The sequence below is a fragment of the Ahaetulla prasina genome, chromosome 4 (assembly GCF_028640845.1).
Source record: "Ahaetulla prasina isolate Xishuangbanna chromosome 4, ASM2864084v1, whole genome shotgun sequence".
In the NCBI taxonomy this organism is placed as follows: domain Eukaryota; kingdom Metazoa; phylum Chordata; class Lepidosauria; order Squamata; family Colubridae; genus Ahaetulla; species Ahaetulla prasina.
Window position 1 is genome coordinate 93,419,027 of NC_080542.1, and position 20,902 is coordinate 93,439,928.

At 42.2% G+C, this 20,902-nt stretch overlaps 1 protein-coding gene across 2 annotated transcripts in view; it reads right to left on the reverse strand.

The window, feature by feature from the left end:
* Window positions 1-20,902, reverse strand: part of RBMS3 (RNA binding motif single stranded interacting protein 3) — a 783,951-nt gene that overhangs the window by 428,014 nt on the left and 335,035 nt on the right. For both annotated transcript variants that reach the window (XM_058180900.1, XM_058180901.1), the window contains exon 4: window positions 15,447-15,538. In XM_058180900.1, the coding sequence (XP_058036883.1) occupies window positions 15,447-15,538 (92 nt within the window). The remainder of the gene's footprint in view (window positions 1-15,446; window positions 15,539-20,902) is intronic.

The following is a 20,902-nucleotide window of genomic DNA, read 5'->3' on the forward strand; positions in this document are numbered from 1 at the left end:
TATCATGCTCTTGGGCAAAGCATGTGAGCCATTTTCTCCTTTCAGTGGTCCATGAAAGTGCATCTATAGTATGTAGATAATAAAGTTGAAAAAAGGTGAACAATATTTTTATAGAACCATAGATATGTTGAGGCTGGGTATGACAAGGAATGGCTGGGGGGGGCAGGTGAGGCACTCCTTGACATGAGTGACATTGAGTTGGTCATGCCCACCCAGTCACATGACCAAGCCATGCCCACCCAGTCATATGCCCTCCGAGCCATGTCCCAGTTACATGCCCACCAAGCCATGCTCACCAAGCAAGCCATGCCCACAGAACTTGTAGTAAAAAAATCTGGAAGCCACCCCTGGGTAGCGGGGATAGAGGGGGAACTTCCGTGATCACAGGGAATACACAAACTCCATGCTTGATCTGGGAAAACTCCTCATCCTGACGGGTGAAGAGACCGCCATTAAGTTGGCCAGACCGAGTCTGTGACAGTTTTGATGAAAGAGCAATAAAGGAAACAAGTGGATAACAATGTACAAGATCTGGGTGAGCTGCTTTCAATTTCCAACTTCTGTTTGAGGAATTTGCCCCAGAAACTAACTTTTTCTTGGAAATTATATTCTAAAGAAGAGGAGATGCAGTGGCCGTATGTACAAATGCAATCTAGATATCAAAAAGACATTAAAATATATGGTTTTTATAAAGAACCAACAGAACTGGATCAAACAGGGTAGTTTCCCCCAAAATAAGACATCCCCTGATAATAAGCCCAATCAGTCTTATTTCAGGGTTCAAAAAAATATAAGAGACGGTCTTATTTTTGGAAAAATACGATATAAGAGGAGCTAATTAAAAAATTCTATAATTAATTATTGAGTATTAGAATGGAAGAAGAGCAAGTAAAGAAACCATGATAGCATGGGCCAAAAACTTTGGGCACTCTAGAACTGGATAAATGGCAAAAATTGTGGGATAGAAACTATAAATTAACAATGTCCACTGCATATAAAGAAAATTTATGTGGTGGATGACTCCAAAAGCAAAAAAAAAAAAAAAAATTGGACAAAAATACATACCTTGATAGAAAAAAATGATAAAGGAACATATAGATCTAAAACCGGAAATATTTTTGTTGGGCATTATACCAGAAAAATACAGTAAAAGGAATGCGTATTATAAGTGTTAACACCGGCCAGAATTGTGTTTGCACAACATTGGAAGGGCAATATCCCTACGGAAGAGAAGTTAATTTAAAAAATCTTAGCATGTGCAGAAATGAGTAGGCTAATTCTTGAAATAAAAGAGAAGGAAGACACTGAATATTTTGAGATATGGGATTTGTTCTATCGATGGTTAAATAAGAGAAACAGAAGTTAGAACTTTTAAAATTATAAGAAAAAGATTAATTTTATCATTATGGTTGATTACTGTATGCTATTATTAATTCTAATTATTATTAATAATTAATATGTATTAATATTATGAAGGAAAAGCACTGTTACTATAAGACTATTGCTAGAGCATATCATCATTATCATGATGTGGAGTATTGTTGAAAGGAATTGTAACCAATTCCATATAAACAATACACTGTTTATATGGATATTGAATATGTTGCGTTTTCTATTTATAATTAAAAAAAAAACATGGTGCAAGTGTTCTCTACATCCAACGCAGAGGAACAAGCAGGAAAAAGACTGATGCCAAATAATTGCAGGGGAAAGTTATAAGATTTAAATTTATGTATATTATATGATAGCTTGGTTTGTTTAAGCCTCCAGTAGACACTCTTTGTTATTAGGCTTCCTGAATCTGCCAAAAAGTAAATTATCTGAGAATTATCTTGCTTCATTAGCTAGCTTCATTATCTTATCCAGTAGTTCCATAATGATAGGCTGAGATTCCAGAAAAATATTTATTTCTGTACCCTGATGAATTGTGATACTTGGCCCATTGGCCCTTCAGGGGAATTCCTAATTCCATAGTAGGCAGTAGGTTAATTGTACTTAACGTGAACAAAAAATTATACAACTCAAATCGAAATTTATTTAAAAATTAAACTGAATTTGGAAAAAGATAACATTGTATCATTTTTCATGTAAATTGATTGCAGTTCAAAGTTTTCTGTAAAATGACACTGAGACAAAAATAAATACAATAATGTTGTATTTATACAATGTCACAAAGGCAGCAAATAATTCATTCAGTAAATGGAAGTGCTATACAAACTTCATTTCTAATATATTACCTTCTGTAGCAGGAGATTTCTGCTGGCATTACACGTTGTTCTCAATTTACAACCGTTTTCACTCTTACAGCATTCCCATGGTCACATGATCAAAATTCAAATGCTTGGCAACTGACTCATATTTATGATGGTTGCAATGTCCCAGAGTCACATGATAAACCTTTGTGACCTTCTGTCAAGTAAAGTCAATGGGAAGCCAGGTTCACTTACCAACTGTGTTACTAACTTAACATATGCAGTGATTCAAGAAAGGTCATAAAATGGGGCCAAATTCACTTAATAAATGTCTTGCTTAACAACATAAATTTTGGGCTCAATTGTCTTAAGTTGTGGGCTACCTATACATGAATAACTAATCCAAATTAAAAGTGCAAAACAAAATCCCAAACAAAACAGAAATTTTGAAAACTGGTTCAAAATATTTTCTTTCGCAAAGAACTAATTAAAACTGCATAATTGTAACATATTTCTGGACTTACTTCCCTGCTTTTCATTTACGAAAAGAATTGGACAACAAATTCATGGACATCATTCTCTCTTGGGTAAATTGTTACAAAATGAAGCCTTCTTCCATTTACTTTCAAGGTGGGGTTCACCTTTTTTGTGTTATTTTTTCCTAGGATGCAAACTTTTTTAGTGGCTCCTATATGAATCCATACTTCAGCAGCCATGATTTCAAATTACACAGAGACATTCCAAACAAAGTCTATGCTATGTGTGCCTGTCATCTATAAGTGGATGGTTAGGGATTCCCCTGAATCTGACCAGTATGTATATCACCATTTTCCTAATCTTCAAAGGGGGCTAGAGAAAGTTTCCAAAAACAACGATAGACATTAGTGTCATGGTGAGTGGCTTTCAACACTTGGTCAAATAATGGAATTATCTTCCTTCATGCTAATAAGTTTTTTTGGTTCTCAGCTGATGATTATTGTCTTTTTTTAAAAAATAACTAAAACTAAACCAAGTCTTTAAATGAAGTCTTTCCTCAAATCTTTACTACAACACTTTAGAGATAAATGCTTCAATAGCAATTATTTTAATGAAAACTGTGGATCTCAAATGATTAAGTGTAACAGGAAAGTGCATCAATTTAGAAGATACCTTGGTTCCTCCCATGTGATGCTTTAGATAAGAATATAGCAGTGCATTATTATATAAAGTCCACTTGTACAGGTAGTCCTCAATTTACACTATTTCATTTAGTGACCATTTGAAGTTACAACTACTCTGAAAAAAGTGATTTATGAACATTTTTCATACTTATGACTGTTGTAGCATCCTGTCGTGTCCCAGTCCTCCGCTGACGGCCGGGTCAGGGAAATCCGAATCAGGCTTGCCTCTGCAGCTCTGCCCAAAGTCCTAGCAAAGTCCTCAGAGCAGGCAGGAGACCAGTAAGTGACTTCAGCAAGATAAGTTCGACTTTGCCTGACTCAGAGACTGCCAGAAAGCAGATCCTTCATATAGGCCATGGGGTGTGGCTCCATGACTCAGCACTCATTAAGGCCTGCCCCTCCCTTCCTTCTGCTGCCTCCGCCTATCCAATCTTCTGATGCGAGGGTCACTCCAATCAGCTGTTGTTGGAAGTAAACTTTCCTCAGGCTCACATGCTGTGGAGGAGGGGGAGGGGTCTAGCTGCTCCATTTGCCTGGGCATGGAGCCAGGGCTGGGGCCGGGGGATGCTCCCTCCTCTGCAGCCTGCTTGGGCATGGAGCCAGGGCTGGGACTGGGAGGTGCCCCCTCCTCTGCAGCTTGTCTGGGCATGGAGCCAGAACTGGGGCCGGGAGGCATACATTCCTCCGTGTTCGGGAGCAGATAAGCAGACCCCGGCTGCAGTGAGAGCGGACAAGACACAACACATCCTCATGGTCATGTGATTTACATTCAGTTGCCTGGCAACTGATCCATATTTATGATGAATGCAGTGTCCGGGCTCATGCGATCACCTTTTACAACCTTCTCACAAACCAAGTCAATGGGGAAGCCAGATTCATTTAACAATCGTGTTACTAACTTAACTACTGTAGTGGTTCACTTAACAAATGTGGCAAGAAAAGTTGTACAATATGGCAAATTTCTCTTTTAGCAACATAAATTTTGTTTTCAATTGTGGTTGTAAGTTGAGGATTACCTGTGACAAGTTCAGGTAGAGAAAAAAATAGTCACATTAATGAATATAGTTGTGAAATAGCCAGATCTCAAGTTCCATTTTTTAAAAAGTCAATGTGTTACATATTCAAAAATGCATGAAATGAGAAAGTTAAAAAAGAAGAGAAGTATTTAAAGTTTAGCATATACCCAAATATACATAACTGACATCTTTTTTCTTACAGCAGAATCTCAAGCATAATTAAGGTTTTGACCTTATTTGTCTTGATCTTCTGAACTTCAACATCAAGGTAAGATAATTTCATGATACCATTTTTCACAAAGAATAGCTACATTTTTAAATACTCACCAGAAATACCAGAAAAGAAGTCCCTATGAACTGTCTGTTCAATTTGAATTGTTAAGGAATCCCTTTCCATTTCTTTCCTTGCTTATGCTTAATTTAGAAATGGGCCAAAATAACTCAGGATTTTAAAGTTAGCCAAGCATATTTTTTAATTAAAATGTTATAAAAGAGACTGTTAGCATATTGTAGATTGATATATGCTCATCTGTAAAGAAACATGAGCCGAGAGCTGTTTCAGTGTATATAAGATGGAAAGGATCTGAAAAGATCAACTGCACAGACCTTTCATTATTTTAGCATACAATTAATGATTCACAGCTCTGTTCTTACAGATAGGTAAATTTCACTGTGTTCACTAAGCTTATGAACATAATAATTCATGCTTATTTTTCCTGTCCATCTATCTACTCCATTGGTATCTTTAGTGAATGAAATTCTAGGGTTATAAAGTGAACAGAGACAACACCAAAGTGAAGAGTATTAATGAAACTGAAACAGAATATACAATTGGGATCTGAAGCAACAGGTTGTAAATCCCAAATTTTATTATTTCCAGCCCAACATAATATTAGAAAGAAATTATACAAAGAATTCCTATCTGCTTATCTGTCTGTCCCCAGGCTAACTCTCTAAAACCAAATTTGATGTTATGGCAGGAAAAGAAAGTGTGAATTGAAAAAGTTAGATCCACCTATGCCGCCTTGTTCCATGCGCCAGCTACACAAGCGCACACCGTTTATTTCATTCATTCATCAGCGGCAGGTTGGGTGTTGTTGTGTCTGCGCCCCCCGAGCCAGAGCCCCTGCCAGAAAGTGACTCAGAAAGTGAGGGGGAAGGGCCATGAGGATTTACCTCTGGAGCACCGGCTTCCCTGGCTCAGCTCCAGGAGCCAGAGGAGATAACGAGTGGAGGTGGAGGAGATAACGAAGCCTCTGTCCCTGACTCTTCCCCCCCAGGCCACGCCTCCAGACCCACTGATGGCAATCAGGCCTGGCTGGACCCTAGGCTTCGTAGGCAGGAGAGGCAGGAACAACAGAAGCAAGGCTGGGGCAGGCCTAGGAAGTGCTGAGTCATGGAGCCACACCCCACAGGATATAAAAACAGCAAGGGCTGCTATACCACTTCATGGCAAGCAAATCAACTGCTTAGAGGGAGAGAATTAAAGTTGAAGTCCTGTTTGTTCCTGGTTTCCTGGCTTATTCATTGGCATCAAGAGAGATAGCAGAGACACTTGGCATACGCTTGCTAGTTTGCTGCGAGAACTGATAGTTGCCAGCTAATTAAGCTATTGCTCGTGTTTCCCGGACTGAGGAGAGGGACAGAACAGGTGTGCGCTTGCACAGCCGGTGCATGGAACAGGGCGGCAATGGCAGAGGCACATTCAAGAAGGAGAGCGGCTCCGGTAACTTTGAACACTTGCCTTTCCTGGCAGCCCGCCACTGGAGGAAGGTAAGTACATGCCGCGTGGTGAAGGAAGAGCGGGCAGTGGCTCATTGCAAGGCTGATGTCAGGGAATGATGCATTCCCCAAGCCGGTTAAGGTAGGTGGTGAGCAGGTGGTGGCTCTGGGACCTCAGGGAATGGGGTGTCCCTGGGACCTGACCAAAGGTGAAGGGGAAGCACGTGATGAGCGGGCAGCGAGTGGGCGGCAGTTCCGGGGAAAGGCCAGAGTCGGGGGATTGTGCATTCCCCAACCCAGTTGAGGCAGGAGCCAGCTCCGGGGCCTCGGGGAATGGTGCATCCCTGGGTCCCAGCCCCCGACCCAAGGTGAAGGGCAAACAGGTGATGAGTGAACGGCAAGCGGGTAGAGGCTCTGGGCAAGGCCACGTTCAAGAAGGGGAGTGGCTCTGGTAACTTTCATTTGCAAGAAGCCTGCAGCCACTGCATCTTTCAGCAAAAAAAGTGCCTCCAGGTGCACCGGAAAAAAGAGAGGCTGCAGCTGCAGGCATCTCGCAAAAAGGGAAAAGGCAGAATAGAAATTTAAAAAAAATTCCTACTGGGAAGGGGGTTGTGACTGAGTGGGCATGGCTGTGAGTGACATTGAGTTGGCCATGCCCACTCAGTCACAGGACACACCCACCCACAGAGCCACACCCACAGAACCAGTAGCGAAAATTTTTAGATTTCACCCCTGTAGTGGACAATCACTTAAATATGAGCCAGCAGCTTGCTGGAGCTGCCAAAAAAAAAAAAAAACCATTAGAGTTTTAGGCTGCAGAAACAGAGGGATAGAATCAAGTGGATACCACTTTACCACCATACCACTTTATAATGCCTTGGTAAGGCTACGCTTGAAATACTGCATCCAATTTTGGTTGCCATGATATAAAAAAGATGTTGAGATTCTAGAAACAGTGTAGAGAAGAGCAACAAAGTTGATTAGGGGACTTGAGGATAAAAAATATAAATAACAGTTGCTAGAACTGGATGTGTCTAGTCTTATGAAAACGGGTGACATGATAGCAGTGTTCTGATATCTCAGAGGTTGTCATAAAGAAGAGAGAGTCAAGCTATTCTCCAAAGCACCTTAGGGTAAAACAAGAAGCAATGGGTGGAAACTAATCAAAGAAAGAAGCAACTTAGAACTAAGGAGGAATTTCCTGACAGTTAGAACCAGTGGTGGGATTCAACTGGTTCGCACCACTTTGGCCAAACCGATTGCTAATAGCTAGCTGGCCCCGCCCCACCTGCCCTGCCCAGCCACTAGTTATTGGACATGCTTGCCTTGGCTAGTGCCTTAGAGTCACATTGCGGCATAGCTGCAGCTGCTCTTTAGCTCCCTTGCCTCCACCACATGGCACACATAGCCCACCTGCTCTCCAGCTTCCTTGTTCCCAACCTAAGCATTCACCACTCCTTCCTTAGTTAGGTACGTTTCTGTTTTACTTACATCTCACCTCCAAGGCCATTAAAAGCATTTCCCCTCAGGAAATCGTTGTCCATGCTCACCTAGAGAACCCTGCCCTGGCCTCAAATTACACCCTCTCCCCAGGCCAAAATAATTTACAGGGCCTGTAGCCTGCCATGCTCAGCCCAAGGCTGTGGGGGCAGCGTGAATGGGGGCAAATGGGGGGTGGGGGACAAGGCATGGGCGCAGGTGTGCTGAAGTGGTTTAGGTAAGGTTCTTACCTTACTGTCCCATGCGTAAAGTGCTGCGGCAGAGGAAAGCAGCTGGGTCAGGCCATTATCTTGGGAGAACTTGTGGAGCATCTCCCCGAGCACCCGAGGCTGCAAAAGACGCTCTCCCAGCAAGAGCAGCAGTAGAGAGAAGCAGCCGCTGACCCGGAGAACACATGGAGATGCTTCACATGTTCTCCAGGTCAGCAGCTGTTTTCTCTCCATCACTGCTCTTGATGAGAAAGCATCTTGTGCAGCACAACAAAATTTAGCAACCATGAGTTGCTGCTTTGGGTCCTGTAAGTACCATCCAGAAAGAACTGTGGCATAGAGAAACAGCATTCAACCTGGCTGTTTCTCTCTGCTGCAGTGCTTTCCGGATGAGACTTAGAGGAAAGCAGTGGTTCATGGCTGCTAAATTTTGCTGTGCTGTGCAAGACACTGTCCCAGTAAGAGCAGTGGTGGAGAGAAACAGCTGCTTACCCAGAGAGTACCTGGAGCATCTCCCCAGGCGCTGCTGCCACAACTCTGGAACTCCCCTTTGGGATGGATCAATAAATTCTTGCTTTGCTCCCTGGAAAGGGCTCTGTAATCGAGGGCTGTGTGCCCAGACCAGGCGCTTTCTCTCGGGCCTTCCACCTCACAAAGGGCAACGGGAGGAGGAAGTGTGTGGTGGGGAAGGCTGCCTGCAGTTCTTGCAACCAAAGCCAGGATGTCTGCATATGTATGAGTTCTTCTGTTTTGAGCAAAAAGTTGAAATATAAGACCTGCAAGGCAGAAGTGGGCTGCTGCCAGTTCGCATCGGACATACCAAATGTTAATTTTCTGTGCAGTCAGCAAACCCACAAATCCCACCTCTCGCTAGCCCCGCCCTGCCCACCAGGGGTTGCCATTCAGGGTGGGGAAACTGCAGGGGCATGACTGGGAACTGCACTGAGCAGCTGGGAGGCTCTGAATGAACCAGCCAATCAGCTGGGAGGCTGCTACCCCCTCCCCCACAGTTTGCTTTTAGCCTGGAGAGCTTCCTGTAAAGTTCTGCAGCAAGCACTAATCTGCTCTCCAGCTCAGTTCTCCGGCATGCAGGGCAACAAAAGAAGACCATATGACTACCACTTTAAAAAACTTCAGTCAGATCTTTCTATTTTGCGATATCTTCTTTCCCCTGAGAAGTTGGAAGGTCTGACTGAAGTTTTTTTTTTTTAAACTGGTAGTCACATGGTCTTCTTTTGTTGACCTGCAAGCAGGAAAATGGAGCTGAAAAGCAGGTTAGTGAGGAAATTGTGGTTGCCCTGGTGTGGAACTGGGGATTTTGCATTATGATTGCTCATAAGTAAATAGGAACCAGTAAAAAGGAATGGAAAAATCCTTATCTGTGGATCAGCATTTTTCAGTCTTGGCAAGTTTAAGATGGGTGAACTTCATGCTGCCTGGGGAATTCTGGGAATTGAAGTCCATGCACCTTAAAGTTGAGAAGCATGGGTCTATACTCTAGAGCAGGGTTCTGCAACCTTAAACACTCAAAGGCCATTTGGACCCGTTTCCCAAAGAAAATAAAACCAGGAGCCACAAAATCCTTTCTGCACCTTACTATTTCTTGACCGGCCACAAAACTAGCATATGTAGTTGTTTTTTTTTTAATTTACATTTATATCCCGCCCTTCTCCGAAGACTCAGGGCGGCTTACAGTGTATAAGGCAATAGTCTCATTCTATTTGTATATTTACAAGTCAACTTATTGCCCCCCCAACAATCTGGGTCCTCATTTTACCTACCTTATAAATAAACGTTGAAATAAACATTCTGTTTTTTTCTGAAACTTTTCTTTTATTAGATTTATCCGTGGTTGGCCTATCAGGAGTTGAGAAGCTCAATAAATCGCGTGTCGGCGGGTGTTGCACATTGGCGGTTGTGACACATATTTTGAGTGACAGGGAGCTGCAGCAGAGGGGTGAAAGAGGCACATGCGGCTCCTGAGCCTTGCTCTAGAGTTTAGGATTTTCCATTCCTGTTTTATTTAGAGTTTGGTGCAATTAAATATATCAGTTATTGTTTCCTTAACAAATAGTAATTAAAATGATATAAACCATTACTGGACTTTTTGTGAGAAACTGAAATTAAAAGTTGATCTGTGCTGTTATGATTAGATATGGGATTATGGAAATAATGTAGACAAATATTAATTTTAAAGTAAGAGTTTGATATATTTTGTACTTACATCTGTACCAAGGGAAGTCATTCTTTTTCAGTTTTCTTTATTTTCCTCTTTGTTTCTTACACTTTCACTCTTTTTCTTTCCTGATCCTTTTTTTTTTTTAAATCTGTTTTTTTATTTGTTCATCCCTTAGCTTTCTATTTTTTTTTAATCTATGAAGGTTCAAAGACTCAGCCATTATAATTCTACATTCCTTATTTACAGAAATCATATCAAAATTTAGAATGAAATCCACTGGGAGCCATCTTATATAAGGCAGGCTCTGAGTCTTTCTAACCAAAAAGTGTTTATTAATAGAACATAATATTTGTAGTTCATAGTTGAATGACATGGGTTTCTTGGTGCTCTCTGAGCTTGATGGTTTTCTTGTAGATGTTTCATTACCAAACTAGATAACATCATCAGTACTAGAAGAGAGTTTGCTCTTATTTTCATATACTAGATTCCCCCTGTCAGTATTGATCAGTTGATCAGTTGCTTCACAAACAGTGCTTTGATTGGTGCCAGATCTCTACAGCCTCAGGGCAGTGAAGGGCTCCTTCAAACTCTTTAAAATACAGTGTTTCCCAGCATTCCTTTAGGAACCTCCAATATGCAAACTGTGGTTGCTCATCCTAAAACAAATGCTCTTTATCTGGACCTTCAAAATTTGCTGTTTGCTAGGAAGATGTGTAGCTAAAAGTCAGTCTACATCAGTGGTGGGTTCCAAAATTTTTAACCACCGGTTCTCTGCTAGATAGGCGTGGCTGGGTGGGTCATGTGACTGAGTGGGCATGACCAACTCTATATCACTTGTGTGGGTTGAACATGTATGGAACAGGCCTGGTTGGGGAGGGAATCCAGCGGTCTCCGGGTGGGGTGGGCGGGAGGAAAGAAAGATCCAACCTGTTGTTTGTGTGTATGCGCATGCATATGTGTGTGTGAGTGAGTGAGTGAGTGAGTGTGAGAGAGAGAGAAACAGAGAGACAGAGATTGTGTCAAGCTAAACTAGGAAAGCTGGCTGCAAGAAGAAGAGAAGCTGGGTAAGTTATTCTTTGGACATTTTGGGGCCATTTTCAGAGCCAAAAATGGCCTGTTTTGTGGCATTTTGGGGATGTTTCTGGCTACTTTTTAGACCATTTTCAGCCTTTTTTTCTGGACAGATCTAAAAAATATTCAAGGTACACAGGATTTAGCTCTTCCTAAGACCATCATATGAGACCTTTCCCTAAACACAATTTGCTTCATACTCTATTACAGAGCCCCTGATTACGATCTTGTACATGTGAACAAACTAACATCACTACTAACATGTGCAGCCTCCTGCCCACATCCTCTTATCTTTCTTGGTGATCTAAATCCAGGGGTGAAATGCTATTGGTTTGGACCGGTTCTGCCATCTGGGTAGGGAAAATTTTGACTGGTTCAGAGAACCAGTAAGGAAAATTTTGATTGGCCCCCGCACCTGCCCTCCCCCTCCTCTCATCTCTCCTATATTCTGTTGTTTATTAGCTCAGCTGATTTGTGTGGCAGAGAGATTGCCACCTCAGCTGAGCTAACAAACAGCAAATGAGTCTTAGTCTTATTTGCCCTCAGCTAGAATAATAAAGGGAAACTTTCTGCACTTCCCCCCCCCCCATACACACTCCCAAGCAGGGAAAGGAATATTAGCATTAATGAGATGTCTGGGCATTCAGCCAAGTGCTATTATCACCTCCTTACAATGTTGCAAAGCTGCAAACCAGCTTGCCCGAATTGAGAAACTGCTTCAAAAGAAACTGCCTTTTGCTTTCTCCGGAGCAAAATCAGAGAGCTTTTCCAGAGAAGATTTCCCTTGTCTTCTGTTTTTCTTCCACAGCAGAACAAAAAAGCCTCTTCCTGTCAAGGCTTTTCCAGTTCTTTATTCTGATTTTCTTCTGGAGCAAAAGAAAGCCCTTTCTAGTGAGGCAGTTCCACTGGTTAATTGTTCTCACTGTCAAGAAGTTTCTTCTTAATTTTAGGTTGCTTTACTCTTTGTTCAGTTTCCATCTATTGCGTCTTGTTTTGCCTTCTGGTGCTTTGGAAAATACATTGCCCTCCCTTCTTTCTGGCAGCCACTTAAAAGCCTTTTGCCTATCACACTCTTGGGCAAAGCATGTGAGCCATTTCCTCTTTTCTGTGGTCCATGAAAGTACATGTATAGTATGTAGATAATAAAGTTGAAAAAAGGTGAACAACGTTTTTACAGAACTATAGATAAGTTGACCACAACTACTACCAACAATCTACTACATGTCGATTTCACAGAAGATGCCATTGAAAAGGCACTATGCAACCTAAAACCATTTCTATCGATTGGTCCTGATGGAGTATGTGCCTACTTCCTAAAGAAGGTCTCAACCACTATAGCAGAACCACATAGCATAATCTATGAAATATCTTTCAGAACGAGCTCCTTACCTAATTTATGGTCATTGGCCACGATCAACCCTATCTTCAGAAAGGGTGACCGCAGCCTAGTTGATAATTACAGACCAATCTCATTATGTTGTGTCACCTGCAAAGTCATGGAATCAATCATAAACCAATCCCTTACCCCCTGCTTAGAGACTAACAACCTACTCTCTAACAAGCAATTTGGCTTTAGAAAAAAATTGTCCTGCAATCTGCAACTATTACACTGCAAAAACATACAGACTTCAAAACTAGACCAGGGTAAATTAATAGATGCAATTTATATAGACTTCTTTAAAACCTTTGATTCAGTGGTACATGACAAGCTACTTCTAAAACTAAAATCTTATGGCAATCCGGATTCTTGCATAAGTGGATAGCTGCATTCCTATCAAATAGGCAGCAAGTCGTCAAAATAGGGAATGTCTTATCTAACCCTGCACCTGTTAACAATAGTGTCCCCCAAGGTAGCGTTTTATGACCCACACTCTTTATACTTTATATAAATGACCTTTGTGATCATATTATAAGCAACTGCATTCTCTTTGAGGATGATGTAAAACTATGCAACACCAGTGACAATGCTGCTACTCTACAAAAAGACCTTGACTATGTGTCAGAATGATCAAACAATTGGCAACTCCAAATCTTAACCAACAAATGCTCTGTCATACACATTGGCAAAAAAAAATCAGAACACAAAATACAAGCTGGATGGATACAACCTAACAGACGACCCTCACTCTGTCAAAGACCTTGGAGTACTCATCTCAAATGATCTAAGTGCCAGAGCTCACTGTAACAGCATTGCTAAAAAACATTAAGAGTTGTTAACCTAATCTTGCATAGCTTCTTCTCTGGTAATATTGAACTGCAAACTAGGGCATACAAAACTTTTGCCAGACCAATTCTTGAATACAGCTCATCTGTCTGGAACCCGCAGAGATATTTCACAAGAAGAGTCCTCCACTCCTCTGTTCGCAACAAAATACCTTATGCCACCAGACTCAAAATTGTGGGCTTAGACAATTTAGAACTTCGCTGTCTTTGGTCTGACCTAAGCATAGCACATAAAATAATCTGCTACAATGTCCACCAGCCCATGAATAATTCAGCTTTAATCAAAACAATACAAGAGCACACCATAGATACAAACTCATGGTAAACTGATCCAAACTAGATTGCAGAAAATACGACTTCAGTAACAGAGTTGTCAACACCTGGAATGTACTACTTGACTCTGTGGTTTCTTCCCCAAATCCCTAAACTTTAACCTTAGACTGTGTACTGTAGACCACCCCTTTTCTAAGAGGTCAGTAACGGGTGTGCATAAGTGCACCAGCGTGGTTACCGTCTCTGTCATAATGTTTTCTTTTATTCATATCCTTTTCATGTATTTATAATTATGTTTACACTTGTATCTGTCATAAAACATATGCTTGACAAATAAATAAATACAAAATAAATAAATACAAATAAATAAAGAGCATTCTTGTGCTATTTACATGATTCTATTCAATAACACTTGCTTCATTGGCCCTCTCCCTCTGGATGGTACAGTTTAGTAAATATTGACAAATTGCAATTCAACAACAGATAAAGGATAACAATTCCCACGTCTGTCCTATTAGTAGTTTTAGTTAGAATTGTGAACAGCCAATACTCATTAACTTAGTAATGCCCATGTGTATTCCTATACAACCTTAACTTTAATCCTTTTTCATCTCCATTTTCATATTATTGAAATATAGATACACAGTGACCTTTTGAGATTTAATTAATATTAAAAGTAAGTAACATGAGTTTCTCAGGTGAAAAAACAATGGAATGTCTAAACTGAATCAATATTTCATGCTTTTGCCTTGAGATGCCTATCTTGATTGGCACCATTTCACATACATGGTAATATAAATTAAGATATTCATAATAATTAGTGAAATCCCTTACATCTTAGTCTTTTAAGTGCAAAGGGCACAGACAGAATAAAATAATCCTTAGTACTTGATTAGTGTGCATTTGATTAGTAACAAAAATATGTGTTACTAATCAAATGCACCCTATTAAAAACATTACATTAGGTAATGCATAATATCTAATTTTCCTTTTTTGATTGAGGTCCCAATATCACACAATGAAATGTCATTTGAACTGGATCATTTAAAAAAATAGCAATAGATTCTACAAGTGTTTCATAACAGCGAACTTCTAGGCCAGCATAAACACCAGGCAATTTAAATCTTCATTGTTATAGGCAACCAAACGTTCTCTATATTACAAGGTATAAGCTCCAGGCTTGCAAATCTGCAAAGCATGTTATCAAAGGTAGAACACTGTCAATAATTGTTGTCGTTTGGGTACTTATTCAGCTGAGCCACCTTGTTACAGTTAAAAGCATTACATATTTCCAGCAACTATTTGTACCAACTATCCACGAAGTAAAATGTCTTCCTTAAGATCTGAAGACTTGGGACCATTTCGTCTCATATCCAACCTAGATGTTTCTTACAAAACATGCAGTTCTTTTGTCTATGGAGATTCTCAGTCCTCCAGGTCATGGTTGTCCCAAATGTGCTTTTTCAAGACGCCAATGGACCAGAAAGTACCTTTGGGATGCAGTTCTTTTCTTATTGTCCACTATTTCTCTTTCATATTTAATATTTTATATTCACATTAATGAAGGAAGGAAAATCTGGATTGAAAATGCAGTACTGAAGATGCAGAAATACTTCTTGAGTACTGCATTTTTTTTCTTTGCACAATAAAATTTAGATGTAAAAAAAGGTGGGGGGGGGAAGTATCCAATATTTATAAATGCATAAAGACTGATGATGACCAAGAAAGAAACAAATCAGTAGAGGAGAGAAGAAGAAAAATCTATAAATGAATAAAGCAAAATCACTGTACATTTTGATTCTGAAAATCACAAAAATAATCTGAATTTTTGCTATAAACTAACATCACATTATATTAAAATAAAGCAGTATAATCAAGCAATGTTCACACATTAATCTTACCTTAGCCATCTGAGCTTGCACACCATTTGCTTTAAGAGATGCTACGGCTTTCTGTGCAGCTGCTGGACTATCAAAATCTACAAAACCGTAACCTTTTGAGAGGGGAAAAAAGTAGCATTCATTAATATGAATAAAGAATAAACTAGTTTACCAAATCTTCTCTATCAACAATGTAACATTTCCAAATTTAATAATATTCAAATACCAATGGCTTCTTCAAGATTTTGGATGAGTTTCAACAGTCCCCACCTGAAATGTTAAGTAATACATGATCTGTTTTATATTAAGCCAGATGAGTGAATGAATCAGCAAAATTTTATTGTCTGCTCTGGCAGTGATTTTTTGGATCTTCAGCAAATGGCTTTCTTTCACTGGCACTGGGATCTTTAATAATAACAACAACAACAACAACAACAATAACAACAACAACAACAACAACAACAACAACAACAACAATAATAATAATAATAATAATAATAATAATAATAATAATAATAATATTTTAATTTGTATACCGCCCTTCTCCCGAAGGACTCAGGGCGGTGCACAGCCAGAATAAAATACAAAGAAAACAGTATATATAATATTAAGAACAACCCCTTAAAAAACTTATTCGATTGGCCAAAAATTTTAAAATACAGTAACACCCTATAAAAATTTACAAAAATTTAAAACCCATAAAAGCAAATTAAAAATTTTTAAATCAAGCCAGTCCAGCTAGACTTTAAAAGTCAATGGTCACTCAGAATAACTTATTATCTATCCAGAAATGCTTACTTATTAATTAATTATCTGATTTTGGGATAATAGTGATGACTACAAAACATTGTAACAAAACAATTCATTCTTTTTTTAAGCTTCAGAAAATTATATTTAATTTGAAACATTTTTAAAAGGTTTCTAATAGAATGATGCAATAGAGAATTATTGCACTGAACCTAATTTTGGAATCTTCCCTTCATATCAGATATATGAATATTTTTGGAATGTATGTAATGAATCTGTTGGAGAAAGGCCATCGCTTCATCTTTTGTAATGCCTATGCAATCTAAAGAGCTTTCATCCACCTCAAAAGCTTTAATAGTATTTACTACTAGAGTGCTAATAGCTCTAGGCAGACATTTCCATTTACCAGATCAATATGCACCCAAATTAATACATGCATGCAATCACAAATATTCTTATTTGTGCAGCATTTAATGCACTTTAAACTTATTAGTATCTCATGCATGTATTAAAAGAAGGAGAAAAAAAGAATCACTCCAAATAATTCCATATATCACAAATATATAAATAAATATATAAATCCTATATAGAAATTGCCAATGATATAGCAAAGATCATAAATTTTAGGCTAAGGTTTATTTATTTATTTATTTATTTATTTATTAGATTTCTAGACCGCCTTCTCCCGAAGGACTCAGGGCGGTGTACAGCCTTATTAAAACACATAGGTACATAATAAATTTAAAACACATTTAAAATGAAATATTTAACCGGCCAATTTAAAACTAAAAACGGTCAAACGACCGATATAAAACCCTAAACTATAAAATTATAAATAAATTAATACAGTTTAAAATTCAATTAAAACTAAGTTAAACTAAAATATCAAATTAAAATAATATTTAGGCTAGTCCTGCCCGATTGAATAGCAGAGTCTTCAGTTCCCGCTTGAAGGTACAGAGGTCGGGAAGTTGGCGTAACCCAGGAGGTAACTCATTCCATAGGGTCGGTGCTGCCACAGAGAAGGCTCTCCCCCTGGGGGTCACCAGCCGGCACTGTTTGGCTGATGGCACCCGGAGCAGGCCCGCTCTGTGGGAGCGCACAGGTCGTTGGGAGGCTATCGGTGGCAGAAGGCGGTCTCGTAAATAGCCTGGTCCTAAGCCATGGAGAGCTTTAAAGGTGAGCACTAACACCTTGAATTGCACCCGGAAGGCTACCGGCAGCCAGTGCAGGATAGGTGTTATATGGGAGCAACGTGGTGCTCCCGCAATTACCTGCGCAGCCACATTCTGGACTAGCTGGAGCCTCCCGGTGCTCTTCAAGGGGAGCCCCATGTAGAGAGCATTGCAATAGTCCAGGCGAGAGGTAACGAGGGCGTGAGTGACTGTGGTAAGGAGTCCCGGTAAAGAAAGGAGCGCAACTGGCGCATCAGGCAAACCTGATAAAATGCTCCCTTGGCGACGGCCATCAAATGTTCTTCTAAAGACAGCCGATCGTCCAGGAGAATGCCCAAGTTGCGCACCCTTCCCTTGGGGGTCAGAACTTCACCCCCCACAGTCAGCGAAGGCATAAGCTGACTGTACCGGGACGCCGGAACCCACAGCCACTCCTTCTTGGTAGGGTTGAGTTGGAGCTTATTCCTCCCCATCCAGACCCGCACGGCCTCAAGACACTGGTCCATCACCTCGACAGCTTCGTTGGGGTGGTTTGGGGTGGAAATGTACAGCTGAGTATCATCAGCGTACAGATGATAATCCACCCCGAAACCTCGGATAACCTCACCCAGCGGCTTCATATAGATGTTGAACAGGAGAGGCGAGAGAACCGACCCCTGAGGCACCCCTGAGGCACCCCACAAGTGAGGGACCCAGAGGTCGACCTCTGCCCCCCTGCCAACACCGTCACGGTCAGAGAGACAGGATGAGAACCACCGATAAATGGTGCCTCCCACTCCCTCCAACCGCCGCAGCAGGATACCATGGTTGATGGTATCAAAAGCCGCTGAGAGATCTAACAGGACCAGGACAGAGGAACATCCCCGAGCCCTCCAGAGGTCATCCACCAATGCGACCAAAGCTGTCTCGGTGCCATAACCAAGTCTGAAGCCGGACTGGAACGGGTCTATATAGACAGTTTCCTCCAGGTATTGGGGAAGCTGATATGCCACCACACTCTCAAGAACCTTCGCCAAAAAGCGAAGGTTGGAGACTGGACGATAGTTCGCCAATACAGCTGGGTCCAAGGAAGGCTTCTTGAGTAGGGGCCTCACCACCGCCTCTTTCAGGGCGGCGGGAAAGGTGCCCTCCAACAAGGAGGCATTGATAATTCCCAGGAGCCAGCCTCGTGTCACCTCCTATGTGGCCAGTACCAACCAGGAGGGACACGGGTCCAATAAACATGTTGTGGGATTCAGCCTAGCCAACAACCTGTCCATGTTGTCAGGAGTCACAGGATCGAACTCAGCCCAGGTAATATCCACAAGACTTGTCCCCGTCCCCTCGCCCGGATCTATCCAATCAGTGTCCAGCCCGTCCTAAATCCGAGCGATTTTATCGGACAGGTACTGTGCAAAATCCTCAGCACGCCCCTGCAAGGGGTCCTCCCGAGCCTCCTGCGAGAGCAGGGAGCAGGTCACCCTAAACAGGGTGGCTGGGCGGTTATCTGCCGATGCAATAAGAGCAGAGAAATAGGTATATTTCGCCGCTTTTATTGCCACTAGATAGGTCTGAATACAAGAACTAACTAGTGTTCGGTAGGACTCGGTGCGGCTGGACCTCCAGGCACGCTCTAGGCGTCTTTTCCGGCACTTCATCTCCCTCAACTCCTCGTTATACCAAGGAGCTGGGCGAGTTCGGCACCGGGTTAGAGGCTGCAAAGGCACAATGCGGTCCAAAGCCCCGGCAGCCGCCCCTTCCCAGGCAGTCACCAGTTCTTCGACCGAGTCGTGGGCTAATTCCCCAGGAAACGGCCCAAGCTCCGTCAGGAACCTCTCCGGGTCCCTCAGGCGCCTGGGACGGAACCATCGAACCGGCTCCATCTCCCTGTGGCGGGGTGCAGCGGTTCAAAAGTCAAGCTGAAGGAGTAAATGATCTGACCATGACAAGGGCTTAACAATTAATTCCCCTAAATCCAGATCATTTAGCCACTGTCCCGAGACAAAAATCAGATCCAGAGTGTTACCCCCAGTGTGGGTAGGACCATTAACTACCTGGGTCAGGTCCAAAGCCGCCATGGAAGCCATGAACTCCTGAGCTGCCGTCGACGATTCGCCCACCAACGGCAAGTTGAAATCCCCCATAACCATAAGTCTGGGGGTCTCAACCGCCATCCCGGCTATCATCTCTGACAACTTGGGCAGGGCTGCTGCCACACAACAAGGAGCCAAGTACATAACCAGCATGCCCACCTGTACCCCACGGCCCCACTTTACCAAAAGGGTTTTACAACCGGCTATCTGCGGGACAGTGACCTCCCTCGGTTCTAGACCCTCGTGAATAACAACCGCTACCCCCCCACCCCTACCCTGGGTCCTCGGTTGATGGAATGCCTGGAAACCTGGTGGGCACATCTCGATAAGGGGAACCCCCCCTTCAGGCCCAACCAGGTCTCCGAAATGCCCATCAGGTCCGCCCCCCCCTCTTGAATAAGATCAGCTATGAGGGGGGCTTTATTCATGATGGACCTGGCATTGCATAGCATCAACCGAAGGTCCAGGTTCCTGGAGGCATAGCCACTCGGGGAACGAGGCAAGCTTGGGGGCCCAGAGCACAAAATCGCTCGCAAACAGCGAGAGCGTATTCCCCGAACATGATATGAGCCCCTGCTTTTGCCATATCTGCCCTTCCCTCTTACCGTGCCGATGGACATACCCATAAATGGTTGAGTTTTAATCTCCATAACTATCTCCGTATCAATAACCTCCAAATCAGGAACTCTAGCAGGGACCAGCCTAACCCTCCGTGGGTGTCCCCCCCCACCCAACCCACCCTTTAAAAATCCTTCCCTCCCCACAGATGATTTATTTAAAAGTTTAGTAAAACACGAATTTAAAAAACCCCTAAGCCTCTTTTTAGCCGCATGCCACCTCTTGGGATTCCAAAATCCATCATCAAGGTAGACCTTCGATAACGTAGAGGGCCATGTCCGCGAGAGGGGGGAATCTCGCAGACTGAGAAGTTGCATCGTTAGATACATCTCGGAAATATATGGAGATGGCCGAATCCAGTCCCAGACCAGTCTTTAAATACGATGGTAATGCAGATGTAATACTACATGGTAGGTCTCAAACTGGGAGACAAGAGTGTAATAGTCCGAGGGTGAGAAGAGATGGTCCAAAGATGTTCAAAAGATGAAATAATCCAAAAGGTGGAGAGTAAAAGTGCATGATGACAAAGTGCACGATGACAAAGATGACAGTAAAATAGGCCTTAAAAAGGCCATGGGGGGGAGACGGCGTTACTATCACCGCCGTCAACACCACCCCACCTCCGACACCAAAGTGGCGGGAAGGGTCACCTCCCCATGCATCAGCCGATTTCAAAGACTCCATGGGGGGAGGCGCCTCTGCCCCTCCACCACCGCCGCCGCCATTCACAGTCGGCGGCACCGGCGGAAAGTGGCAGACATAGCGACGAACACCCCCGTCAAGTCCAGGGGGGCGGAGTACAAACCCACACCTCGCCCCAACTAACTGTGATCTTTTTCGGGGGATAAACCCCTCTTCAGGCGCT